At 58.5% G+C, this 27,349-nt stretch overlaps 1 protein-coding gene across 1 annotated transcript in view; it reads left to right on the plus strand.

Moving 5' to 3' along the window:
- The window catches only part of PRSS38 (serine protease 38), a 108,303-nt gene extending 97,187 nt beyond the window's left edge, over positions 1–11,116 (plus strand). Inside the window, exons 5-6 of the mRNA XM_057540419.1 lie at positions 4,068–4,175; positions 10,991–11,116. Of these exons, the coding sequence (XP_057396402.1) occupies positions 4,068–4,175; positions 10,991–11,116 (234 nt within the window). The remainder of the gene's footprint in view (positions 1–4,067; positions 4,176–10,990) is intronic.
- Positions 11,117–27,349: the final 16,233 nt, after the last annotated feature.

Genomic DNA, 27,349 nt, shown 5'->3' on the forward strand with positions numbered 1-27,349 from the left:
CCTGCTCCGTCTCTGCAGCTGCCTGCTGGTGAGCTCCGTATTTCCACACCCTGTCCATCTGACCCACCACCCCCCCACCCCCACCAGCCTAGGAACCCCCAGGCGGTGGGCAGCCGTCCTGGAGGCTCCAATGGGCTCGGCAAGCAAGTGTAAGAGGAGCAGGTGCAGCCTGCCCAGCATGTCATGCCCTCGGCCTCCTTGCCGATCCCAGTGAGAACAGGAGCGCACAGGTCTCTGAAGACCTGAGGGGTGGAGGACGCTGAGGTCTCTTTACAAGGTGGACATTCATGAATGCCACATGCTTGCGAAGGACGCCTCCCATACCCCATCCCCGCCCCAAACCAGCGTCAGGTGTGCCCCACAGACGCAAGGCAAGGTCATCGAGGCAGTGCCTGGGCCACCACACCTGCCACGTACAGCATCTCCATCCTCACCCACAGCTGGTGCTCACAACACCCACTGCTGCTCCTAGTGAGTCTACAGTGAGTCTGCGGGGCTAGGCTAGGGTGGCTGGGGACAGGCTCTCCATGGGTGGGCCAGGCTGGGGCGGGGCCAGGCCAAGGGCGGGATCATGGTGGGCGGGCTCTCAGTGGAGGCGGGGCTAGGCTTGGGGCGGGGCTCTCCATTAGTGTGGGCAGGGCCTAACTGAGGCAGAGCCAGGTCACCCTGTGCACTTGTGGCCCTTCCGAATCACAAAGGTGGAGGTGGTCTGGCATGCCTGTGTCCAGGAGCGAGGGGAGAGGGCAGGACCCCTGTCAGTGGGCTCCATGGGTGGGTGGAGTTGCCCCTTGGGAAGGCAGCACAGGGGTTGGATACCGGAGCGGGCTCAGCGTGGAGAGAAATAGAGGATCATGAAGCAGAGAAATGTCACGTGGCCTTTAAACACTGACAAACACCCCTTTTCCTGGACATTTTCAAAACGTATTGCATATACAGTAGTTTCATTAGCCAACAATTCTGAGGGCTACCCAAGGTCGAGCCATGGAAGTGGATTTGTCCCCAGTCTCCAAGGGACATGAGCATCTGGGCCAGGAGTGGGTCATCCTCCCCTGCTTGGAGGTTCTGGGATGAGGGACATCCCCGAGTCTCCCACATCAGTTTGCTTGTGTCAGCAGCAGGCATCTGTGCACCGCATGTGTAGGTATGCAGTAAGAATTAGGGTAGGTGGGGACTCTCCACAGTGAGGCTGAGACACTCTGTTGTCTGAGCCCCAAAACATGCAAGAATGTCCTGGGCCCTGGGCCAGGGCAGGAGAAGGGCACAGGAGATAGGACAGGAGGAGAAGGGAGAAGGAGGGAGATGGGGAAGGAGGGAGGAGGGGCAGGAGCCAGGAGGAAAAAGGAGGGCAGGAGAGAAAAAGTGGGAAGAGGGAAAAGGGGGGGAAGAAGGGGACAGAGAGAGGAAGAAAAGGGGAGAAGAGGAGAAAGGAGGGGGGCAGAAGAGAGAATGGGGCAGGGAGGAGGGTCATCAGAACCAGCTCCCACCCCTGTGTGGTCTGTCTCTAGGGGCTAGGGGAAGCAGAGGCTGCCCAGGTACAGATAAAAGAGAGTGATGAAAAGGTTAGAGGTCAGGAACCTGCTCAGGGTTGGGAGCTGCTGGGGCAGCATGCGGGGGGTGGGGGGGTGCAGGCCCAGGTCTCAAAGTGGAGCGACACAGGTCTCTCCAGGACTTTCTGGCCCCTGATGACTAAGTTAAGCTACCTCTTCCCCTCAGGTCCATCAAAATCAAGGATTTGAGTCCTCATGGTGTATCACCAACCCCAAAACGCAAAGCTGGACAAGCCAGAGGACCAGATAAAGTCTTGTGTCCTGCCCGTACTTACTGAGCAAGTCAAGGGTCCTGGTCACGTTACAGCCAGAGTGCTTCTTGACCACCATCCTCACACCTTCCAGACATGGCCACTGGGAAAGTTCTGGGCCCCAGACCAGGCCAGGAGCCAAGCTGTGGGCAGGTGGACCACCTGGGTGTGGCAGGGAGCTTGCCCAATTCTAGCTGGACACATAGTGTCTAAGTGTTCAATGACCATGCAGGTGCCAGGACAAAAACAGGCTTCCCCTGCACAGATGAGGTGGGAGAATTGCAGGCTGAAGGCTCCTCTGCAAGGCTGCACGTGATGCGGAGAGGGGAATGGAGACATGGGGGCGCTACAAGGTGGGAGGAAGGGGAGGGGATCTGAGTCCACCCCTCCCTCTCTCTCCAGCACCACCTCCACTGTGGCCCAGGCTGACAGCTCGGCCTCTGAGCCTGTTATCCACGTGTCTGGTGGGGATGTGTGGAGAGCATCTGGTGTCAGGAGCCTGGGGTAGTGATAACTGCTGACCCCTTGCTCCCCTCCCAGGTTCTGCATCTCACACAGTAGTGTCAAAGTTTTGGAGGCGGGGCAGTCAGCCAGACTCTTGTTCCTCAGAAGTTCTCACAGCTCAACAGAAGGGATGCTCTCAGGCCCTCAAATCCCAAAAGTCAGACAGCCCTCCCATCCCCCAACAAAGACCTAGCATTCAACTTGACGAATGACACAGCCCCACGTGCCAGCCTTGCCTGCACACACCTGCATCCTCACAGCCATGGCTCTGCAGGCCACCTGCCCATACTTCACAGGTGAGGAGACCCCCCAGGGAGCCTGAACCTGGTTTTGTCCCTACCTGGGTGTAATGAGCTATAGCTTTTAACCTTTCTGAGGTTGTTTTCTCACCTGTGAGATGGATCATAACAGGCTGCCCTCCTGAACAGCATTCAAAGCCAATGTCCATGGGTGGTGCCCCTCCCCAGCCCCCGCCTGCTGAGCCCCGAACCAGGAAGGGCCTGGCAGGTACCTGGGACAGATGTGTCCTTCCTGGAGGGCCAATGCCCAGATGGACAAGCAGGTGAGGGGACAGAGCAGGAAACAAGAACAGGAGGTCTACTCTGGCCCAGCACAACCCCTCTCCACAGAACAGCCCGTGAAGACCCTCCGTCAGGCCCAAGGGTTCAGCAGGGACAATAGCTGCCAGCTGTACCTGGGTCAGGGAGAAGGCTGTGCCCCACCAACCTCAGGGTCAAGGCTATGACCTCATGGGGAGGCGTCACCCCTTCCCCGCCTGCTCAGTGATAAGTGTCCAGGCCAGGCCTGCTCCTGCCCCTGGCTGGAGACAGGAGGGTCATACAGACCTTGCCAACACAGACCCCAGTCTGTCCCTTTGGTTGTGCTGCCTGTCTAGGATTCCATCATGGCAGTCCCCTCCTGGAGTCATTCCTGAGACAAGGGTCATTTGATCTCCTACAGGGCCCATCACTTCTGAGTGGATGGTTCCTCAGGCCAGTTCAACTGCGGTTCCTGGAAGGGGCCGAGGTCTCTGGTACCCCCACCCAGGCAGGATCTGGGGCATGGGATGGCAGCCCCTGCGAGGAGAGCTCCAGGGCGCAGAAGCCCTTTCCCCTCCGCATTAAGCAGGACGTTTGTTGTTGGGCCTGGGAGACGACCTCCCAGCCCCACCGCAAGCCCCTCCTCTTTCAGGGTCTCCAGGGGCCCCTGATCTGCGAGGCAAAGGACCCCTGCCCTGCAGCTCAGCGCTGAACTGGCAGGCTGGGCCGGGCTTCGGCCCCACCCCTACACCGCGTCCCAACGTACCGCAGAGAACATTTGAACCCTGGCAACCAGTCCCACTCCCGCCCCTGGCGCTCTGCTATGGCCACCGCTGCTGCTCAGGTCACCTCTGGGCTTGCGGGAGCCTCCACCCCTTCCCCTTCTTGGAACCCACCCCACTCCCCTCTGAAATCCCCTCTCCTCGCCCAGCCCCTTTCCCAGGACTCTCCCCCAAGCCCCTCCCCTTGTCCCACCCCTCCCTCTTCTGGGGACTTCACCCCTCTGACAGCACCTCGTCTCACCCCGCCCCCTCCGGGGGACTCCCCACCACCACCAAAGGTTTTTCCCTTTCTCCTTCCCTTTCAGCCTCTCCCAGGCCAGTTCTGTTGTGAGCTGCCGGCTCCCTGCTCCAGGGATGTGGGACAGAGAGGCTGCGGTTGCTGTGAGCAGGGTAGGCCTGGAGCTGCAGATTTAAATTTAATGTATGTCTCTGTGCAAACCGCAGGTGGAGTGCCTGCTGCTGTGGTCGCATTCTCCTGCCAGCCCTTATGCTGAGGAACTCTGTCCCAGAAAGGCGCCTGTACGCTCCAAGGCATGCACCCTCTCCCCATCCGTAAGTGAGTTAACAAGCGGGAATGCAAACCAGGATGCTGTCTTAGACCCTGCCCATTCACCCAAGGACCTCTCCCACTTCTCCTTCCTCCCCCTCTTCATTACTGGGTGCTGCATACTGTCAGTGCTTAATAAGTGCTGAGGACTGACACCCCACTGTGGCCTCCGGAGGGGTGGGAGTAAAGATCTTCACCCCAGGAAACGGGTGGAGGGGGCAGCAGGGTCCCCTCACCTACCCACTGTGCCTGGAATCCCCACCCAACCCCTTCTACCCTTGACTGTCCCAGAGCTTCAAGAGAGAGGCCCACTTTAAGTGCTGCACCCCCAGGCTATGTCCTGGTCAGGCCGGCCCCCTAATCCACAGCCCAAGGTCTCGCCGACCACTGAGTCCTCAGGAACCCCAGGGAGGGTGGGGCAGTTGAACCACCCCCTAATCCTCCAGCCCCAATCCTAGCTGCTCTCTACCCTTCTGCCTGGCCCATGTCCCCCAGGGCAAAGAGAAGACCCAACTGGACAGGCGCTGTGGGGGTCATGGGAATGTGGGCTGCTCTGAGCTCCCACCCCACCCACCCAGGCCTCACGGTCTGGGGACGCTCTCAGGCTCCTCTTCCCCAGTGACCCAGGCACACACAGGCCCTGGTGATCACGAAAACAGCACTTCACCCGCCCCATGCTCCCCACCCCCCCCTCTACAACTCTCCACATAGCTTAATGCCCAAAACAGAGTGAGGCCACGGGTGCTTGGAGGCTGGGGCCACGATAGAACCCAAGAGCGGATCACACAGTGTTCCTTCCCTCCGTCTCCATCTCAGAGAGCTATGAGTCAGCTGGGGTGGCCCTGACAGAGGTGGGGGGCTGTTCTCATGTGCCACCATCTCCCCAGCCCTGGCCAGAGCTGGCAAATATACATACGTACATACAATCTTTAAGAAAGCAGCCGATATTTCTGTACGGAATTACAGCATCAGCTCCCAGCTCCCCCCACCCCACGAAGATCTCTGGGATGCTCTCCCAGGACAGAATGAGCCCAGCCCCTCTCCCTCCAGGAACAGGAGAGAACTTCTATCCCGTGAAGGCCTGGGAAGGGAGGGGACTAGGGAGGGTTGTTCTGCAGCAGCAGGGAGCATGTGTAGGATGGGAAGAAGCGGGGTGGAGGCCTGTGGATATCCAGATCTGAGGAGAGGCTGACTGGATCCCCTACAGGACCCTTCTCCCCAGGAAGCCCTTCCCCAGAATCCCCCTCCCCCAGGACACCCCTCCCCTAGAACCCCCTCCCCCAGAAGTCCTGCCTAAGCCTCCCTCTCCCTGACTGGGGAGCCAGCCCAGCTCTCAGCTCCTAAGTGGGGCTCTTGGTTCTTTATGAGTCTCCTACCCCATAAAAGGATCACCGCTGTGCACAGTCCAGAACCTCTGGAAATAGCTGACAGCAGCCCTGCAGGCCCTGCCAGGCCCCTGGCAGCCCTGGGTTGGGCGGATGGGAGAGGGGCTGCTCTGAGCGTGGGAAGTATGGGCTCACGACCCACAGAAGCACTACGGTTGCTTCTCCTCAGGTCTCGGTCTCTCAGCGGGCCTGGTTCTGGTCTCTCTGTCCTGGGGAGCTGCAGCCAACCTGGCCTTGAACATGGGACAAGCTGCAGCCCTGCCCTGCCTCAAGCCCTCCCACTGACCGAGGCCCAGGCCCCTCCCAGGAATGTCCAGAGGGACCAGGTGGGGATTGACAGCAAATGCCTCCGATTAATAAAAGGTTTGATGGGAATTTCATATGTTGATGTGGATCCTAAACATTTTCCAGGAACATCTGGCAGAGGTGGAGCCCTGTTTATGCTCACGATGAGAGTGTTTTTTTCCAGGTCCTCAGCCTGTCTCCTTCCCTGGGCCCCAGTGGGGTCTCTGGGTTGCCACCCACCGCCTCGGCCTGAGCCCACCCCTTACCCGGGAGCAGAGAGTCACTGGAATGGGAGCCAGAATCCAGGTCCACCCCTGGGAGGGGCCTCAAGTCTGATTCTTCCCACTCACCTCTGCCTGCCTCCTTCCTCCTCCTACCAGTACAGGAGAAGAGTCCTTCCTGGACGCCATCAGCCCCGCAGGTGCACAACCTGGGGAGGGGGGCAGCCTCTGCAGTATGGGTTGGGTTGGGTTGTGGCCCCCTCTGGCCCTTACCCACGGTGGCTGCCTCCAGCCTACACTCACACACACATGCACATGCACACACATGCACACACGCACACACACACACACACACACACACACACACACACACACACACACACACACACACACACACACACACACACACCAGGACCTGGGGCTTCTGCGGTCCCTGTGGGAAGGCTCCAGAAAAGACAGGGCAAAGCAAACCAGGGTCTGTCTGAGGTGGTGACAGGAGAGAGCTGCACTCCAGGGCTAGGTTGGGCCAGGATAGACCTGGAGATGAGAGGTGGGGTGAGGGGTACCCAGGGCAGGTCTGGAGGTGACAGGTCAGGGGCGGGTCCCTGGAGGGGTCAGCACCACCCCAACGCCGCTGTTTGACAGGCCACGTAGCTGCCGGCATCCTCAGCAAAGACCTCATTTGAGGCTTTGTGGGGCTCAAACAGATCTCGTGACAAGTCAGGCTCCAACCAAAACTATGCCAAGTGGGTAAGGGCCAGGCGAGACTCGTCCCCTAAGCTCCCTCGGCCTTAGTTCTTAATCCCAGGGCAGCAGGTAGACAGTGAGCGTGGAGTCCTGGACTGAGGCCAGTGGGACTCATAGGTACTAATCCCACCCCTAGGCCCCCCGTGGGGGTTGGGAGCCAACGTCATGGGGTGGGGGGGCTCCTGTCAGCGGGGCACAGCCTGTGCCCCCGCTTCCCCCAGCTGCCTCATGCCATCTGTGTGGCCCTTGTAGGAGCCACTGTTTATCTGTTTTCTTCTCTCTTTTTTTCTAATACAATGCAGCGGAGTGGCGGCAGACGCCACATCCTATCTCCTTATAAAATGCATGTGTGTGTGCTGCGGGCCCGTGGGCAGCTCCAGCCCGGCAAACTGCCCCCACTGCCCTGGGTCCCAGTGGATCTCAGGGCCGGCCCTGGAGACCCCCAGACACTTGCACATGGAGGCTGGGTCGGCTGGAGAGCAGACCTGACTAGGAGGGTATGGGTGGCAAGGTCCCCCTCCACTTTGGGCAGCCTGAAGGACAGCCCCGGGCACCCGAAAGCAAGATGGGGCCCACCGTCCTGGGCCCTGACAAGGTGCCCCTGGGGCCTGGGAGCACAGGCCCACGCTTTGGCACTGGGGCTCAGGGATTATTCCTGCTTCCCGTGGGAGTGACTAGATGGGGAAGGGGACTGTTCTCTATCCCCTACTGCTGGGCTTGCGGTGTGGAGTGAGAGGGGCATGTGTGGGCCTGTGTGAGGGTGCCCGGCTGCTGTGGGGCGTGGTGGGAGCATGAGGCCTCCCTCAGGTTGGGGCGGGACCCCATCTAAGCCTCAGCACCAAACATTTGCTGCAAATTACAGCCAGTGTGTCTCTTAATGTTTTATGCTTTTCCTACAGAGCTAATCTCTGCTACCTGCAACACCCACCAGACAGACATCCTCAGCCAATCCTGTGTGAATAGGCCCAGCCCAGCCCTCCTGGTCGGGGCCCAGGGGACATGCCACCCCCACCAAACCACAGTGGCGCCTGGACTAGGTAGATGCATGAGATCACCTTAGGCCCAGATGTTCCAGGCCCCAGGTGTCCGCAACCCAGATGGCCATGACCCAGATGATGCCCACAGCCCAAAGAACAGGAGGGTGGAGGGTCTGGGGCCAGCTCTCCGTCTCCACCTCAGCCCAGCAGCAGGGCTGCGTTACCAGGTGTCACCTTCGGCTGCCTGCCCCTACCTACCCGGGAGCCTGTCCTTCTGCCAGCACTGATAGGACCTCCTCTCCAGCACTCGGCGCAGGTAGCTTACCTGTCAGCCCAGTGCCCCCCACCTGCCTGCATGGTCCCACATGCCAAGGAGCCTGGGAAGGCGGGGCCTGCCCTCAGCACCTCATGTGGGGGACCTGCTCCCATCACCTCCTCTCTGTACCCACCCACCCTGGGGCCCAGCCAAGCTGCCCCTGAGGCTGGCTGTGTCCTGGCCACTCGCCTGCCAGCTGGGCCAGAAGCCACTTCCCTCCCCACTTTCCCCTCAGCCATCAACCCTCAGGGCCAGCACCTGTCAAAGAGGCCCCTCCCAGGACCCCCACTCAGGAAAGGCGCCTCCCAGCTTCCAGCTCCCACACCAGAACTGTCCAGCCATACACCCCCCCCGGCCTCCCTCCAGCCGGCAAGCCCCCTACAGTCCCCGCCTGGGCCTGCCTTTTAGGTCTCAGAATCCCCACCTCCATCCTGCTCTGTTTACCTCTACGCTCCCCTCCCCAAGGGCACTGGAAGTTGCCCTCCTTCTATTACCTCCAAGCTCAGCAAGCTCCTGCCCTGCCCCAGGTTCAGCCACACTCACCTAGGGTTTCCTGGAAATGTCATCCCAACCACTCTGCTGCCCCCTGGGTGGAGGTGGAGGGAGTTGGCTGTTTCTGCTACCCAGAATGGCTTCTGTCTACTTCCTTCTCGTCCTCAGGAAGGACCTCTGACTCCACCCCTATCCTTCGGAGAGTATCTGGGAGTGGGCTGTCCCTGGGCCCTCCCCCAAGCCCCTCAGCATCTCTCAGAGGCATTGGTCAGCGCCTCTTGGCAAGAATCCTCCAAGGACACCTTAATCCGCGGCCTGGTTTCCGAGGCCAAAGGCCCCAAAGTGCCTCCCTGGCATTCCAGGTGAAGGTCAGGGACCCCAGGAGGGAGGGAGGGTAGGGAAAGGAAGGACCCACAAAGGGTGGGAGCACAGAGGGGATGCAGCTGGACCCCGCACCCTACGATGCAGCAGGGGGTTATCTCCATAGGAAGGTATCTTCAACATTTCCTTCCCTGGGCCCCAGCCACTCCATGTCTGTCCATCAGTCTGTCCTCTGTACTGGGCCTGGGGCTTCCATCTGTCCTGCCTGGGGTCAGGGTCAGGACTGGGAAGAAATGAAACGTTTTCTAGGAGACTGCAGCTTACCTGGCCCTGAGTAACAGACCCTGCTCAGCATCCCCTTGGTGTCAGTTGCCTGCTATTTTCACTAAGCAATCTATAACGAGCCTTCTCCCGTGTGAAAGCAGCCATTCTCAAGATGGACCTCTGGGCCTTCATGCCCTTGGGGGTTATTTGAACTGTGAGCTAAGGGTGGCTGTGCAACCAAGCAGCTCCTAAGTGAGGTGAGCACTGCCAAGGCCCCTGGACCACCTGCTCTGGGGACAACCACCACTGTGTCGCTCAATCAGCACTGTGGAGAGACCCTCATGAGAGACACTGAGGCCTTGGCCACCAGCCTTCTCCAGCCCAGCAGTCACAAGTCAGCCCTCTTGGAGGACAACTGCTAGTGAGAGGCCTCAAGCCAGAATGGCCGGACAGACTCCAAAAAGAGGCAGTAAATGATTGTTGATTATTTTGTTGGTCACTCAGTTTGGGGCTATTTCTTACGCAACCAGAACACATTCCCCCTAAAGCCACTGCCGGGTGGTTTTCCGGGTGTCCATGTGTGTGATCTGCCATCCTGAGGGTGAGTCATGCCAGGCCCACCAAGGCATGCAGCACATGTGTGCCCACAGAGCTGCTAGGTCCCAGAGCTCCCGGTATTGTACCCAATCACCGCCTGACTGTCAGTAGGGATATCTGTCCATGTGTGTCATGGCCAGGGTGTGACATGAGGGCCCCTAAAGGGTGCAAGAGAACTGTTTCCCAGGCAGAGGGAAGAGGGAGGACGAGGATGCACCCACTGGGGCAGGAGGCCTAGGACCCAACACTGGATGCCATGGCTCCTGGCCCCCAGGAGCCCATAGGAGGTGCAGAGGCAGGCAGGGCCATGGCAGTCAGCTGCCCTCCCTGGGGCCTCGGCCTGATGCAGTGGATCCCCGGGTAACCTACAAGGTCCACAGTTGCGGGGCAGGTAAGGAAGGCCCGAGGCCCTGACCTGTCATGTGCACCGCCCGTGAGGAAGGCCCAGTCATTCTCAGGGCCCCTCCCCTGACAAAACCACACATCCATCCCTGTCTACCTCTCCAGCATGGCTTCTCCAGGCTCCTGGTTCAGAAACGGGGCATTAGTCCCTACCCATCCCCCCTTACCTCACCCACCCAATGCCAGAGCCAGTCCTGTGTGCAGATAGAGAAACTGAGGCCCAGAGGGCTAGTGAGGAGAGCCTGACTCAATATGGTCCCCTGGGACCAGAAGTCACCCCAGAGCTTTGGGGAGCTTCCGTCCATCTGTCTGTGCAGGGAAAAGCCTGTGGCCATGACCCTGGGAGCTGGGGGCTACCCTGAGGGTCTGGGGGCTTTGTCCAGGTGGGCCAGGAGGAGAAGGCCAGTCCTGGCCCATACAGGCAGAAGGCAATGCGTGCAGAGCTGTGAAGGCTGACCTGGAGTGAATGGAGGAGCCAGGCCTTTGTTCAGCCACACTTGCACACACACACTTGCACACTCACACACTCATGCTCACATATGCACACAGCCCCAGGAGAATGCACGCACACTCATGCACACACAGAGTGTACACTCGTATTGATATATGCATGCACAAACTCCCAGAAGAATACACACACACACACACCCCAGGAGAACACACACACTCACATACACACCCAGGAGCATGCACACTGGCACACGCAGGCGTGCATGACTGCCAAGTGCACCATGGGCGTTCCCTCAATTTCTGGCCTGGAGCTGGTTAAGGCTGTCACCAGCTGCCCCCCCCCCACCCTGCTCCTGTGCTCAGGGAAGCTTTATAGGAGGCAAGGTGGAGGCAGCCATCACATGGACCCTACACCAGGCCCAAGGATCTCAAGTGCCAGCCCAAAGGCCTGGCTCCCGGGAGGCGGCCGCCGGGTCAGAGCACATGTGAGAGGTGCGGGCGGTGCCCTGCGTGTGCACATGATGGACCCAGGGGCTTGATTTACGATGGGGCTCCCGCACATAAAGGCGCCGTGTTAAGCACCGGCATAAAAATAATATATAGGTTACCGCAACATTTTTATGACCTTCCCCGGCCCTGCCCTGGAATGCTGGGATCCAGCAGGTGAAATAACACACATGTCAGCGGCTTTGCGGAGCTGAGTGCATGGGGAGCCTGGGCAGCCAGGACGCTGAATCTGGGCCCTAGTCCTCCTGGGGAGGCAGAACCAGGATGGTGTCGGGCACGCCTCTGAACCCCAGAGAACCCGCAGCTTGGACCAGGGTGGTGCAGGGGCATGCTACAAGAGGGGATGCCCTTCACGTACTGTGGGCAGGCTGCAGAGGAAGACTGCACTAGAAGAGCCTGTAAGGGCTTGCAGCCACTGTGGGGACCAGAGAAGGGTGAACCAATGCAGGTAGCCTTGTGGCAGGGAAACAGGACCCTTGCATTCATGACAACCTCTGGCTGCAACAGGGACAGAGAGCGATGTGGGTGGTAGGACAGCAGCAGACCTCCCCCCCCCATAGGAGAGGGGCATCCCCCCGGGGCCATTTTCCTTGTCTGTGAGACAGGAAGTTGCAGAGTCTGTGAGCAAAGCCCTGTAAAACACCTGGTCCTGCACAAATCTCACAACATCGTCTGTCTTGGTGTGCAGGCCAGCCCAGGCCTTGGAGCCAACAGGAATTGCCCTTTCCCTCCAGGGCCAGGAGAGCCTGAAGACCTGAACTGACAGTTGATAGGGTAGCCAGCCCATGTGCCCACAGCCCATGCTCCCGAGTCCACTCACCCACCTGCACACCGTACCTCTCCGGGCCTGGGGGCCCCTCCTCTGAAGCCTTCCTGAGCTGACCACATAGATGCCAGGCTGCAGCCTCTGCGGCCACAAGCAGACTCTGCTCAGCTTCAGCCAGTTGTCCTGAGCTCCCAATGGCCAGCAGAACCTGAATTTGGAGACCTGCCAGGCTGGCAGGAGAATGTGGCCAGCAGGGGCAGGTGAAGCTCAAGAGGCTGCCACTCACCCTGCCCCAGGACCTCTAGCACCCCAAGCCTCCCCACTGGGGCTGGTTGCAGATGGGCAGAGTCCAGGCTCAGGCCTCTAGCTGGGAGGGCCCTGGCTTGGCGTGGCCCTGGGGACTGGAGACCGATGCTGGAGAGCCCTCCATGAGATGTCCCTGACACACGTCCAGTCCCTGGGGCTGTGGCAGCCTGGGGCCACACACTACAAGGCCCCAGAATTGCCCTGGTGTCCTCCATCCCTGGTGTCCTTCAACCTCTGCCTGTTGAGGGGCTCCAGGTGGGGGAGGCCTGAGTGTGAGGCACCATTAAGGAGGCTGGGAAGGGAGGTGGGGTCAGCCTGCCCCAGGCCACAGTGGACTTTTTGAGGGGGGCCTCCATGGGGCTCCCGAGCACCCCAGGGCCCGGGGGACCAGGAGTTGGGGGACCTGTGGGCAAGGCAGGCATAGTCCAGGAGTCTGCACACCAGGACAGGGGTCCATAAAAGTGGCTACGGGAGGGCCTTGGAGGGAGTCCACAGAAACACACATGTCCCTGCAAGAAGCAGAAAATGCCAACCCCCCCCCCAGGACGGCCCCTCACTTGAGCAACCTGGGCCACCGTGGGCCCCACAGCTGCTCACCAACCCCTCATCCATGCCAGACCTGTTGGGGTCCTGGGACTGCAGTGGTGACAAAGCCAACTGGAACTTCAGCCAAGGTGGGGTGGGGCCGCCCGGGCCAGTCGGGGGTCAAACAGCAGACAAATATGGAATTTTTATAGGACATCAAATAAGTGCCAAGAAGAAAAAACCAGGACCCCGACAGAAGATACTGGGACAGTACCCTCCAAGGTTGGGTTGGCTGGGACAGGACCCTCCAAGGACAAAAGAACAGAACTGCCTACGAGGCCCCTGCTACAGAGTGGGACAGAAAAGACAAGTATGAAGGGCATAAAGGTCAAGGAAACCCAGCAGAGCTTACCCTGGGAGCAGGGTCTCTACTGCAAGAGGGGGTACAGGCAACAGGATTTTGTGGTGTGGAAACTGAGAGGCCAGGTGCGGTGTGTCTTTGCACCCACTTTGCCCATTGAGTTTTCCACAAATACCACCGCGATATTTTAAGCTCTACACACTGTGCTAGACCCTTGCACACCCCTGCCAGGAAATGGGGGCTCTCCCGTCAGAGCTGGGGACTGTGTGATCGCTTGGACGTGGATGTGGGTGCTCGGAGTGACCTCCAAGATCAGGCACTGAAGGGGACACAGCCTCCACCTGGAGCCCGTGCTCTCTCACTCTCCCTCTGCCAGGACCCCAGCCCCACCCACGCCATGCTGTGAGGAAGCCCAGGAGTGGATGCACCCCACAGGTCCCAGCCTGGCTTTCCAGCCCCTGTGGCCGAAGGGAGCGGGGATTAGCTGTCCGCCAGCTCCTGCCCAGTCGAGAGCCCGGAGTAGGACAAGTACTGCTGCTGGGAGCAGCTGTGTCTCCGGGGTGGGGGTCATGTAGCCCCCACCCTGGACCGGATGGCCAGCAACAGGTGCTGGGCTCTGAGAAGACTATGGGCACCACTTAGGGAGCTGGTCTGGACCTGAGCCTGGAAGCCACAGGGCAAGGACTCAGAGAGAAGTGCTGTGGTTCTGGATCACACCCAGCCAAAAAGGAGATCGCGAAGGAATTCTGGGAATTCACGGGGAGATGGGGATGAGAGGGGGCGGGGGAAGAAGGAGGCAGAGGGCACCATAGGACTCTGGCGTGGGTTTTCTGGGTGCTCCAGACTCCCCAAGGAGGCTGTACAGGACTTAACCTTTGTTCTGCTTTTCTGAAGTCCACAAGAGCTTGCGTCACATTTATGAGCAGACAAAAATTATTAACCCCTTAATGGCTCCCTGCCCTCAGGCTAAGGCCAGACTCCTGGTCTGCTCCCAGAGCACCGTGGCTGCCGCCGCCCCCAGGCTTCCCCTCTGTCCTTGTCCAGGTCTTGTCCCTCCTCCCCAGGGCCTCCCGGCACTGGCCTCCAGGCAGCGCCCCCCATCCAGGTCCACAGGGAAGCAGGAGAATGGGGTAGGGCCCTCACAGAGGCCTGGTGAGGGAGAAGTCTTGCCCCAGAAGACGTGAGACTCAAGCATCAGGCAAACAGCCAGCATCCAGGTGCAAAGGTGAGACAGGACAGGCCACCCAAGGTCGCATCTCAGGGTCCAAGGGCAGGTCTGTGGGGCCAGGACCCACATCCAGGGTCAGGGATGCTCTCGGCGGCTAGCTCAACAAGTTACACCACAGAGTCTGGAGAGGGCAGTAGGCCCAAGGGCCGTCAGAAGTCTCAGGGCTGTTCCCTGGAACCAAGGAAGGACCTCGGTGACTCTTAGTTCCTGAGCATGGCTTCTGGGTAGCTATGTGGCCTCAGGACCCTCGGGGCCCAGGAAAGAGAGAGTGATGTCCAGGAGACACACAGCTGGGGGGCGGAGGTTGGGGGTATCCTTCCCTGCAGAGACCAAGTGGTTGCAAAGCCAAGACCTCACGCAGAACGCACGTGCCATCACGAGGGAGATCAGGCCCCTCTGGGGTTTGATACCACGGGAGGAAGGTGGGTGTGCAGGGTGTGCTCTCAGACCTGGGAGAACAGAACAGGGGGGGCATTGCCCCCCACCCAAAAGGCCATGGGCTGCCTCCCAGTGGTCCTGTCCTCCCAGGTTGGTGGGCAGTGGTTTGGCTTCAGCCCTGCCAGGTGGTGAGCCCATAAAGCTGGGAGAAGGGAGGAGGCCATATCCTGGCCTTGCTGCCCTTTCCCCCAGGTGAGCCTCCCTGAGCACATGCAGGTTCACGGTGAAAGCCTGAGCAGAGGTGAACCTGGCCAGAGCTCACGCTCCGGCCTCAGCCACAAAAGCCTGCACAGGAGCAGGAGATGCCATCAGCACGGGAGCCCCGAGGAAGGTGTGCGAAGAACCTGCGGAGAGTAACGCAGGGGCAGCAGGGGGCGAGCCTTGAGCCTCCCAGTCTGGCATTTGGGGCTTTCCAAGGATCGCTCCTCTCGGCCATGCTAACCTCCACAAGCCCAGGGGGCATTGTCCCAGCCCAGCCAGCACCTCCCCCTGCGGGAACTTCCCTGGCCACTCACTTCTTCCTTAGAGCAGCCATCCAGAGGTGGGGAGACACCAGTGGGGGTGCAGGGAGATTCTACAATATAGAGCCCTGGGGGCGGGGTGAGGCCAACCTAAGAGCCAGTCCATGTTGGGGCATGTAGGGGGTCCCCAAATGCCCACCCTTGCAGCCACAGTCCAGGGGTCCTCCAGCATCAGGGGTGCTGGTGCTGGTCCCCCACCCCCGCCCCAGCCTCTCCACCCACCCCGCCCCACCCCAGCTCTCAAACATTCACAATCTGGAAACAGCAAAGACAAAACAGACAAAACACAAAAACAAGGCGAAAGAAACCACTTATCCCCTGGAGCATCTTGGACATGTTTCTCCTGGACATTAATAAAATAAACCTATGCCTTTGAAACATGGCTTGGGGAGTGAAATTCTTCCCCGTAAGAAGGGGAGAAAGTGGTTAGGGTTAGGCAGAGCAGCTACAGCCTAGAGGCTCAGGACAGAGCACGAGCCAGAGAGCCTGGGAGCACAGACACCAGTGCCAGCACACAGGACGCATCCAGGGTGCCTGGCACCCACGATCCACTCAGGAGACACTGCACCCACACGCACACATCTGCTCCCATGAGTTGCAGAGCCTGCAGCTGCGTGCACACATATGAGGCCCTTCTCTCTGCTAATTGGGAAGGGAGCACAGGCCCCTGCTCATGACACATGGGCACGCAGAAGTCCTCCTGGAGCCCACGCCAGCCACCTCAGCGACATGGGGGACCCCAGGAGCCTGGAGGGCAGGAGAACCTTGAGGACCCCTGGACCACTCTCAGCTCCAAGGGCAGTAGACCGGGCCACAAAGCACTCCAAGCAGGGCCTGAGGCTCACCCCCATAGCCCCTTGGATTCCTGGATCTCAACTTTCTCCAGTCTCAGCTGCCTTTCCTGGGAGGGACTCTGTGGGCAGTGGTGGGCACGTGGGGCCCATAAGGAGAACCAGCCCAGGACTCCAAGCCTCTGGCCCCTGGGCAGTCTCAGCTCTGGAGTATGGCTGGCCGGGAGGGCAAAGTCCAACTGGGTCCCCAAGCCCTCATTTCTTACATTCTATGCAAGGGCCAGATCTGATAGGCAGGATTCTTCTCACTGAGTGCCCCTGGGCCAGCCACTGGTCCTTGCTGGGAGTCTCATTGGGCAAAGGAACTCGGTATCTAGCTGCCCCCCTAAGCCAAGTACCCCAGGAACAGTGTCTGAGCTGTCAGCCAGCAGAAAGGAGAGGATAAAATATGTTTGTCTGTGGGTTGGGGCGAGAGGAAGGGCATGGAAGGATTCTGTGTAGCCTCAGCCTGCTCCCTCCTCTGTCAAAGCCTCAGTCTCCCCACCTGGATGTCCTCCTGGCATCCATCGGCTCAGCGATTTGTTCATTCACTAAATGGTTCATTCACTCGACCCCTGCCAGGCCCTTGGGGCTGGGACCCCAGCCTGCCCTGGAGGACCCACAGTCAGGCCAACCAGCAGGGGGCAGTGGGGGCAGACCAGGATGGAGCAGCATCCAGGGACCTATCAGCATCCAGGGGCGAGAGTCTGCCCTCCCTCCAGGGAGTGTAGTCAGGGCAGGTAGCCCAGGCAAAATGCGTTTGAGATGGGCTTTGCAGTGCAAATAGGAGTTCACAAAGCTGGAGGGGTGCTCTGGGCAGTGGGGGACTTGAAGGAGGGTGGTGCCTGTGGGCCGGGGGCTCTAGGGTCCTATGGCTGAAATCTGAGCCTGGGAAAAACGAGCAGGAAAGAATAAGGGCCAGAAGGGTTCGGGCAGGTCCTGAGGGTGGTGAGAAGGGCAGGGTCTGTTAGACTCCATTAGAAACAATCCTTCCTCCTCCTCCAAAGCCATGGCCCCTGTCGCACCCACCCACAAACCCCACATGGGCCAGCCCTCACCGTAGCCCACGGGGGACACAAAGATGCTGCCCGGTGTCTTGACCCTGCCCCACACAGCCTGTCCCAGGGGGTCCTCCCACATCACCCCTTCAAGAGGAAGAGGGCTTCTGCTCAAGGACGGGCCTGGGGACCACTGGAGTTCAGGTGGTCCTTCTTGGCCTTTGGGGCAGCTTCAGGGATCCCAGCTGCTCACAGAGCCCCCCACTGCCCTCGAGGGAGGCCAAGCAGAGTTCTGGGTCCCACCTGCACAGCCTGTCCCTTGGAGCCCCCCTCACCCTGAAAGCTTCAATGTCCTCACCCAGGAAATGGGTAAATGAAGGCCACCACACAGGACTGCAGCAAGGGTGACATGAGGCGCTGGGTGTGAGGTCCATGCCCCTTCCATGTCCACCCTCCCTCCAGGGGGCCCACGCCCTCCTAGGAGGGTGGATACACATGCAGGGGCCCTAAACTGCTCAAAGTCAAGAAGAAGCAGAGCCAGCTCCGAGCTCACACTCCTTTTCATTTATTCCCTTTGGATTCATGTTAGCACTTAGAACAACTCCAATTCTCAAGTATTCATGAACTACGTTAATTTTTTTCTTTAAAAAGTACTGGGGGGGCTTCCCTGGTGGCGCAGTGGTTGAGAATCTGCCTGCCAATGCAGGGGACACGGGTTTGAGCCCTGGTCTGGGAGGATCCCACATGCCGCGGAGCAACTAGGCCCGTGCGCCACAACTACTGAGCCTGCGCGTCTGGAGCTTGTGCTCCGCAACAAGAGAGGCCGCGATAGAGGCCCACGCACCGCGATGAAGAGTGGCCCCCGCTTGCCGGAACTAGAGAAAGCCCTCGCACAGAAACGAAGACCCAACACAGCCAAAAATAAATAAATAAATAAATAAATAAATAAATTAATTAATTAATTAATTTTAAAAAAAGTACTGGAATTTGATTCTTAAAATCTCCCTTACACAGTGGGACTAGAAGGAAACAGAAAGTCCTGATTCACGGGGGCAGCACATCCCCGTGAAGGATCTCCAATAGACCACCCATCCTCCACAGGCTAGGAATGACGCAGAAGACAGACCACAGAGCTCTCTGCGACCCCCACCCTGGGCCTTTGTCAAAAGACAGATTCTGACCCAGCAGGTGTGGGGGGCGCTGGGAGCCTGCTGAGGGTGGTGTGCAGCCCACACTCTGAGCAGCAGAGGCCACAGCAACACACATCCCGTCTCGCTAGAGAGGATGGAGGTGGCTATGCCAGGCCAGGCGGGGCCCAGGTCAGTGCAATAGTTTAGCCCTCTCCTCATGGTCCGAAGATGGCTGCTCTGGTCCGATGGATGCCCTCTGAGTCTCATGTCTCTATCCCAGGCCAGAAGAAGGGAATGAGGACAAGGGCCAGAATGGACCACAGAGCCTTTCTTCTCTCATAGAAGTTTCACCCAGGCAGGTGAGCAGGCCTCCTCCCAACACCTGCCTCCATCTCTTTGGCCACAGGGACTCCACCAGGGGCCTCATGGCCCAAGGTGGGGTGGATGGGACAGTGTCACTCCTCAGTGAGGCCCAGGGCAGACCAGGGCCAGGACTCAGAGTGACACTGGGGTTTGGGAAAATGTCCCTGAGAAGACGACACCTGAGGGAAGGATCAAAGTGGGTGCTCAGGGGGAATCGAACCAGGCCTCATCCTAGGGAGTCTTTGGGGCCACAGACCTGGCGGAGTACTGTAGAGTCCCAGGTGGGAGCTGTGCGAGGGCATGATGACCTGGAATTGAATGGTGCAAGAGCTGGGGGTGGGGGGGCTTCATCAAGTGGCCAAGAGGAAGGGGTATTCCGGGGTGGGCAGGCGGGGTCCACCTGAACAAGAGTTTGGCAAAACCACCCATTGGGTGCCTGAGGCCATGACAGACACCCTAGTTGTAACATGTGCTTTTTCTGCCAATATGCTGCACAGGAAGCTGGACCCCAGGCTCCAGAGGGGGAACAGGCAGCAGGAAGCCGGGCCTTGTCCAGGCCCTGAGGCACCCACTGAGGTCCCAAGTGGCTGGAGCCAGGACCTGGGAGGAGTGAGGGAAGCAGGCCAGAGTCTGACCATGCAGGGCCAATGCTGGTGCAGACATCCTTCTGCAGGCTCAGAGACCCAAGGCTGGAGCAGACGAGCCAGGGGTCAGAGCAGTATATGCCCACAGGGTCCTCATCCCAATGTGCAGGGGAGAGAGGGTCACAGTGCTGGACCCTGCTCTGAGCACACAGCCCTGCGGTTTGAAGAGGGGGCGCTGGCCACACATATCCCCTCCGCAGGTTTCCCCAGCCAGGCTTGGAGGCCAAGGGTGATGCACGCCTGCCCTGGCAGGTCCCCGTGCTGCCACTCAGGGCCAGCCAGATGCTGGGGATGAGGGCCTGCCAGCTACTGACAGGTTATAAACCATCTGCCGTGCAGTGGGAAATCCCTTACTTCCTGGGCTCAGGAGTGAGGGGCTGAGAGCAAGGAGAGGAAGTGGGGGCCCTTGGGTGGGAACACACAGATGGATTGGGGTGTGGGCTCAGCCTAGGACTCTGTGTCCAGCTGACCCTACCCAGAGATCCCTGCAGTGTCCTCAGCCATGGGGAGCTCCTTACTTCCCAGAGCAACCCACAGTTCTGGGGGAACCATCCCCCACTTCAGCTCTGCCAGGACTAGACCCACACAGTGAGCCTCAGATGGAAACAGGGCCATGTCCTTCCTCCGGGCTGAGTGGCCCCCCACCCTGGCTGTTTCCTCAGTGTCAGCCTCATAGCAATCTAGAGGATGAATGAATGAGTAGGTGAATAAATGAGCGGGTGAAAAAATGAATGAATGAAAGAATGGATCCATGGATGGATGGATGAATGAACAAATGAGTAGATGAATGAATGATTGAATGAACAAATGAATGAAGAAATGAAGCACCTGCTCAGTGGGGAATGAAACATCTGCTCCTTAGCAAATACCTCCTGGGACAAGGGGTCAGGGTGGCTAACAGGTGCAGGCCAGCAGGAAGCCCAGCTTCTTTTCTCAGGAGCACCCAGGGACACGTCCTGCAGGAAATCTGAGGCCCTGCCTGCAGCCCAGCCCACCCTCCTCCCAGCCCTGGACGCTCATGCATGCCCATGGGTCTCCTTCCTCACCTGTTAACCCCGAAGTGGGTGGGGTGGCAGGAGGTAGCAGAGCCAGCCATCACCACCCCTGGGACTGCATGCATCACAAACCTCCTGGTGCCTTAGTTTCCCTACCTGTGAAGTGGGTCCAAGTCACTGTCCTCCTCTGGGGTCGCCTAAAGGGGGTAGTATACACACACAGCCATGCAGCACACATAGAATCATGAAACTATACACAGAACTACAGATGCACACATGGAACCAGGAAGCCACACACGGAAACATGAAGCCACACACGGAAACCACACATGGAACCAGGAAGCCACATACAAAACCATAACACTGCACACCATCACACCTTTTGTCAGTCACGAGAACCTTGCACACAAACCACACTCTCACATGCACACACATCAGAGAACTCAGGGTTTCTTCTGCAGCTCCCAGGGCAGGGACCCAACAAGTCCCAAAGAGTGTGGTCAAGCCTCCTATGGTGTCCTCAAATCTAGCCTGACCCAGCCAGTTCCTTCTGCCACGCCTTTCTGGGGCTCACCCCTCTGTGAAGCTGTTCCCTCCTCCAGGAAGCAGTCTCTGAAGGCCCAAGAGGAAGTGAGATCTGGGCCTCCCAGATGTAGATGGTGGCAGTAAGCAGCAAGGGAACTGGGGCAATGAACACGCCCCTCTGAGCTTCCTTGTCCTGTGTGCACAATGGGCCGTGCAAGCACTCACCAAGGTACCCTGCCACCCGCAGCTCCATGGCTCTGCCCCAGGTGTGCAGAACTGCCCTGTGCCCTCATGCAAGGTGGGCGAGGGGGGTTCCCAGGGGCCAGGATGCTGGACCAAGCAGCGTGTGGCCACTTGCTCTCTGAAGCAGACTGAGATCTCAGACCTCATGCCCTGTTCGCCCAGAATCTCGGGATTTGAACCCCCTCAAAGAGCCCTCCCCAACCTCTAGGCCCACAACCAAGACAGGGCATCCCATGTTTCTAGCCTCTCCCAGGACCTCTCCTCTCTCTAGTACCCTCCCCCAGAAGCATCATAGGAGGCCGCCAGGCCAAGGGGGATACTGGTTGAGCAGAGGCCCAGCTTATCTGGGGAGCCTATCATCTGAGGGAGGGAGAGCCCTGAGGTGACAGGAGAGACACTGAGGCCGCCGCACTGGGGGGAAAGGTGTCCTTGAGCAGGAGGATGAAAACATTAGGAGCAAGACCCTTCCAGCACGGAGCTGAGGAGCACCACGGAGCACCAGCCTGCATGGAGCCTGTGACAGAGGCCTCTGTGTCTGCAGTCATCCCAGATCCACTGACCACATCCTGGGTCCCACAGCAAGCCAGGTCTGGGCGCTGAACGGAGGATAGATGGATTGTCAGGTGGACTAGTGGGGTGATGAAGGCTTAGTGTCCGTATGGCCAAGTGTAGATGACTAGGGTGGGTGGAGGTGTGGACTGGTGGGGTGGCTGGGGGTGGGAGCTGGGTAAGGGGGTGGGGGTGAGGATGGGGAAGGGGGGTGGACAGATGGAAAATGGACTGATGCAGACTGTTGGGGGTTCCCACCCTCTGGGAGACCACAGAGCATCAAAGCTTCCACAGGAGGCTGGCTGGGTGGGCAGGGGCACAGAGGCCCCTCCTTGTCTTCCCCACGGGCACAGACGTGCTTGCCATCTCCCACTTTGTTTGCCTCCAGCTCCCTTCAAAGCTTTTGGTCCCGTATCAGCATCTGACTCACACTGTTGTGTGCATGTCGGCTCCTGTAGCACGTGCACATGCTCACACACACACACACGCTCCCCGTCCATCTCAGCTCACCACACTGCTCCCAGACCCAGCCTCTTCACCTGTCACCCCCTCTGCCTGCCTTGGGCACCCCCCACCCCGCCTGCCCAGCAAACTCTACGAGCATCTATTACGCTAACTTCTGTGCCAGTTCTCCTTTTACTGACTCTAGTGAGTGGGATGGGGTGGGAGAGCAGGAGAGGGGGACACAGAGACTCACAGGGGAGGGACCAGGCAGGGGGAGACTGCCGGTCTTCAACTGCCACATGCTGCATGAACAGCTGGATCATAGGACAGCACCACCCCGGCCTGAGCTGCTGATGCAGGGAGACAGGTTGGGGATACAAGGACCCAGTCCTGGTGGGAAGAGCACAGGCCCCAGGTCTCCCAGACACCCCTCTACACACAGCAGCTCCCACTAGGCCCAAGAGTGATGGACAGACCCTCACCCGACTCAACTCTCCCCAACCGACCTCCTTGGGGCCCCTCCCCACATCTCGATGAGGACCAGGCCATTGTCACCACCCTGTCACCTCAGCTTCCCCTGGTTATGCTTCCTGGGTCAGCAACACCTGACACATTGCTTGCTTGCTAGGTCTGTCTGACTCTATCTCTCTGTCTCTCCCTCTCTCTCTGTCCGTCTCCTAAAATTCTTCTCCCCGCCGAGGGTGTGGGGAGGGATAACGAGTTGTAGCCAGCAGCTCCCACAACTGATGCTCTGTTGTTGCAAACGTCCCTTCATGCAGGGCCCAGACGCCAGGGGTTCAACACAGGAGTAGGGCACAGTCTGCTACCCATCATGCCCTGGACATGAGAAACCCAAATTCCACTCTTGGTGGGGAGTGGCAACAATCCACCCATGGCTGTGGAGAGGAGAGCCCCTCCGTGTTTCCCCCACACTGAGGCCACCCTGCCCGACTGTGGGCTCCGTGCCACCTGAGAGCACGAACCTAACAGCCATATACATGGAGTGCTCATGGGGTGACCACACGTCCCCGATTCCCCCATCCCAAGTGTCCTCGTGCATGTGAGGTGACCAGCCTTCTCCATTCTTGACATTTTTCTCGGGTTACTTATTCCTTTGCTCCTGGGTCCCAGTCACTGTCTAGAACATTCTCCCCTGAGGTTGGCTGGTACCCATGGCTGGGGCTGGCATGAGGTTAGTTATCTGGTCTCCCCTCCACTGAGTTGCCCTCAGCTGATCACCGTGGTCTTCATCCAGTCGCGTGCCTATGTGGCATTGGGCCTCAGTTTTCACCTCTACAAAATGGGAACAGAAACCTCTGATCTGCAGCCTTGAAAAGGCCCGTCAGCAGCCAGGCAGTAAGAAACGTGTGCCCTGGCGGGTGTGGCCAAGTCGTGGGTGGCCTCAGGCCCCAGGCCTCTCCTGGCCCCTTCCCAGCACCAGAGCCTCGTTACTCACACCGCCAGCCTTCCCACTGCATCAGCATTGAGGTCCCTCACCAGTTCACTCACTCATTCATCCTTGTGCAGTTATGGAGCACCAACACCATGCAGGTCCCTCCCTCTGGGCTCACAGTCTCCTAGAAAAGAACCAAATCACACAGGAGGCTGACTGGGCCCGGAGCGGGCAGCAGGGCCTCGGCCACCCTGGTGAGCGACCCTCTCTCCTACAGGCTGTGGGAGAAGGTCTTGGGCCAGGGAAGGGGCAGGTAGAGACCCCCACCCTCCTGGTCCCTCTCTGCCCTGATGCCCCCATTGCAGGCTGCCTCTGTGTGTTTTCTTCTCTAGTTCTGCCTCTGGCGCTCCAGGTGCACCAATGCTTCCCTTGCTGGACCCCATTCAGGGTGAGCCTGGTCCAATCCCGGCCCCTCCCCAGTCCTCCTGGCCAGCTCTGCTCCCCTCAGCTAGAGGAGGATGACTTCACCCTGCCAGAATCCAACAGCACGCAGTATTTACATAAACATTCCCCCACCCCTGGAACTGGAGTGCGGAAAGGCAGGCGGCGATCTGTGGGGCTGCTCAGCCCCCCACACACTCTGAGCTCCAGGCAGCCAGCCCAAACTGCTGTCCCTCTCTGAAGCTGCTTCTCAGGCTGCAAATGGGGCCAAGGAGGCTTCCCCCATGCACAAGCCCAACTGGAGAGGCACCTTGATGGGCAGGAAGCCAGGATTCCCGTCGCCCCCCTCTCCCTCAAGGCCAACTCACCCTGAACCCAGAAAGTCCCCTTCTCCCCGTAGGCTTGAAGGACAGACCCACTAAGAAAAGAAACATTCTCGCTCAGAGGGGCACCTTGGCCTGGGGCAGGCAGTCCAGGAAGACTGTCTGTTGGAAGTAGCGGCAGCCTTGAGTCTTAAGTGATGAGAGGCAGATGAGAGGGTGAGGAAGGTCCAGGCAGAGTTCAGAGGTCTTGAAGGGGCAGGCCACAGGAAAGGAGGGGACACTGGCCACCAGGACCGGGCAATCAGGGCAGGCCTTACGATCCAGCCAGGTGTGGCCCCAGGCTGACCCACAGGGGAAGTGGCAGCCCCTAGCTTTCTGCATTTGGGGCCTTGAGAAGAAGACTGGGTGGGGAGAGATGGTGGGAACTAGCCTCACAGGTGTGGATGGCCAGGGAAATGGTGGCATGGAAGGGGTTGCCCAGGAGAGAAGCCCAGTGGGGGTTGCAGATAAGGGCACCCAGCTGCCTCTGGGCCTGGCTGACTGACCCCTCTTTCCAGCATCCCCAAGGAAAGGAAGAAGAGAGTCCTGGTGGGAGGAAGCCCCTGCTCTGTGGCTGCTCCCCTCTGTTGACCTTTCCCAGCCACCATCCAGATCAGGACCCCTGTCAGATCTCAGAGCATGTTTCCCATCAGTTCCAAGCTGGTTCCTCTGCCCCCTGGTTGCCATGACATTTGATGTGGACGCTGGAGGGGGCAGCTCTGGGTGTTCCTTGCTGACACTGCTCACCCGGGGTTGAGGGCGCTGAGGGCCTGCCTAGGCCTGGGGCCCGAAGGTCTGAGGCACCCTGGTCTTAAGCCTGGGAGGGCTCCAGCCCTTTGGGCCTGAGTTTCTCTACCCATGCATTGAGAAGGTTTAGAAGGCCCCTCCTGCAGGTCCAAGGCCAGGTAGGTAGACAGAGGGCTTTGTTTGTCCTGGAACCCACAGAACTGCTCCAAGACAAGGGTCTTGGGCCAAAACGGAAGAGAGGCCATCACTGCAGCCCCTGCCCCACCCAACTTGAGGGGGCAAGAGTCCCCCCAGGGCCCTCAGAGATCAAGGCAGCTGTGGTCACTGGACGGAGATAAGGTGGGAGAAAGAGCAGAGAGAGAGGAGCAAGGGGGCTCAGGCGGCCTCAAGTGCTCACTGCCAAGTACTCCCAGGGGGTAGAGGCTGCCAGCAGCAGGGGCTGTCCTGGACCCTACCCAGAACTCCTTGCTGCAGCTACTTGGGCCGAGACAGTAATGCCAAGGTGCCTGGGACACCTTGCTGCCCCAGGTGAGCAAGAAAATCCTCCCCCACACCTCACAGCTGTACCAGTCTGAGGCTGGGGGCCTAGGAGACCCGAGACATTGTGGAGTGAGGGGAGGTCCGTCTACTCTAACCACCCTCCACCTCCCCAAGACCTCTGGGCTCTCAGATACCACCTGGGAGAGCTGCAGATTCAGGAAAAGCTAGCCTCAGAGAATATAGAACCTGTCCTTAGGTCTGGGGATATGGGAGATGTAGCTCTCCCTTGGGGACTGGTCTAGGGGACACAGCACTGCCCTGGGCCTGGGGGATATAGCCCTCCCTGCACTGGGGTCTGGTCTGGGGCCCCGACTATGATCATAATGGCAGACTGGTCCAGATACCCAGCTGAGCCAGAAGCCAAGCCCTTTCCTGGCCATGACCTGGGCGGCTCCCACCCTCGGGGCCTGGGGAGAGGCAGGATTCAGCCAGTGTACAGCTGGCTGGTCTGCAGGCCCTGCATTCCCAGCACCCACTGGAGCATGTCCCTGCTGCAGTCCAAGCTTCAGCTATTCAGGAACATTCCACTCAAGGCTGGGACCCACCCTCCCGACATCCTGGACCCCAAAGTCTGCAGGGCTGAGCCCTTGCCTGACCTGCTGATCTAGAGGGCCCTGCCACCTGGGCCCATAGCACAAAGAGGGGGAGACTGTGGGGAGCTGTGGGGGACTGTCCCTACCAGCACCCCCTCGCACAGACCCAGCCTGAGAAGGTGTGTCACTGCCACCAGATGTGGCCCCAGGATTCCACCCAGCCGTGTGGGCAGGGCAGGCCAGGCACCTCAGGGGGCCCTCGAAAGGCACCTTTCATGGTGCACTCGAGCTGCATTCAGTTCTCTCTTTAGGAGCATGCATGGGGTCGGGGGGCTGAGGGACTCTCACAGCTGCCTCCCAATAGGAGGGCCAGCTTCCATGGGGCCTGCCTGTCTTCTCTGAGTCTATTCTTTTTTTTTCTTTTTAAGATTTTTAGAAATTTCATGTAATGTCTGAAACATTTATATTAACATATTTCCATACATATTTCCATACAAATACAAATATAAGATTTTTAGAAATTTCATGTAATGTCTGAAACATTTATATTAACATATTTCCATACAAATAACCCAATGAAAGTTTAGTATTAGTTGTTTTGTTTGTTTTTTTATACTGTAGGTTCTTATTAGGCATCAGTTTTATACACATCAATGTATACATGTCAATCCCAATCGCCCAATTCAGCACACCACCATCCCCACCTCACCGCAGTTTTCCCCCCTTGGTGTCCATATGTCCATTCTCTACATCTGTGTCTCAACTTCTGCCCTGCAAACTGGCTCATCTGTACCATTTTTCTAGGTTCCACATACATGCATTAATATACGATATTTGTTTTTCTCTTTCTGACTTACTTCACTCTGTATGACAGTCTCTAGATCCATCCATGTCTCAACAAATGACTCAATTTCGTTCCTTTTTATGGCTGAGTAATATTCCATTGTATATATGTACCACAACTTCTTTATCCATTCGTCTGTTGATGGGCATTTAGGTTGCTTCCATGACCTGGCTATTGTAAATAGTGCTGCAATGAACATTCGGGTGCATGTGTCTTTTTGAATTACGGTTTTCTCTGGGTATATGCCCAGTAGTGGGATTGCTGGGTCATATGGTAATTCTATTTTTAGTTTTTTAAGGAACCTCCATACTGTTCTCCATAGTGGCTGTATCAATTTACATTCCCACCAACAGTGCAAGAGGGTTCCCTTTTCTCCACACCCTCTCCAGCATTTGTTGTTTGTAGATTTTCTGATGATGCCCATTCTAACAGGAGTGAGGTGATACCTCATTGTAGTTTTGATTTGCATTTCTCTAATAATTAGTGATG

The sequence above is a fragment of the Balaenoptera acutorostrata genome, chromosome 2 (assembly GCF_949987535.1).
Source record: "Balaenoptera acutorostrata chromosome 2, mBalAcu1.1, whole genome shotgun sequence".
In the NCBI taxonomy this organism is placed as follows: domain Eukaryota; kingdom Metazoa; phylum Chordata; class Mammalia; order Artiodactyla; family Balaenopteridae; genus Balaenoptera; species Balaenoptera acutorostrata.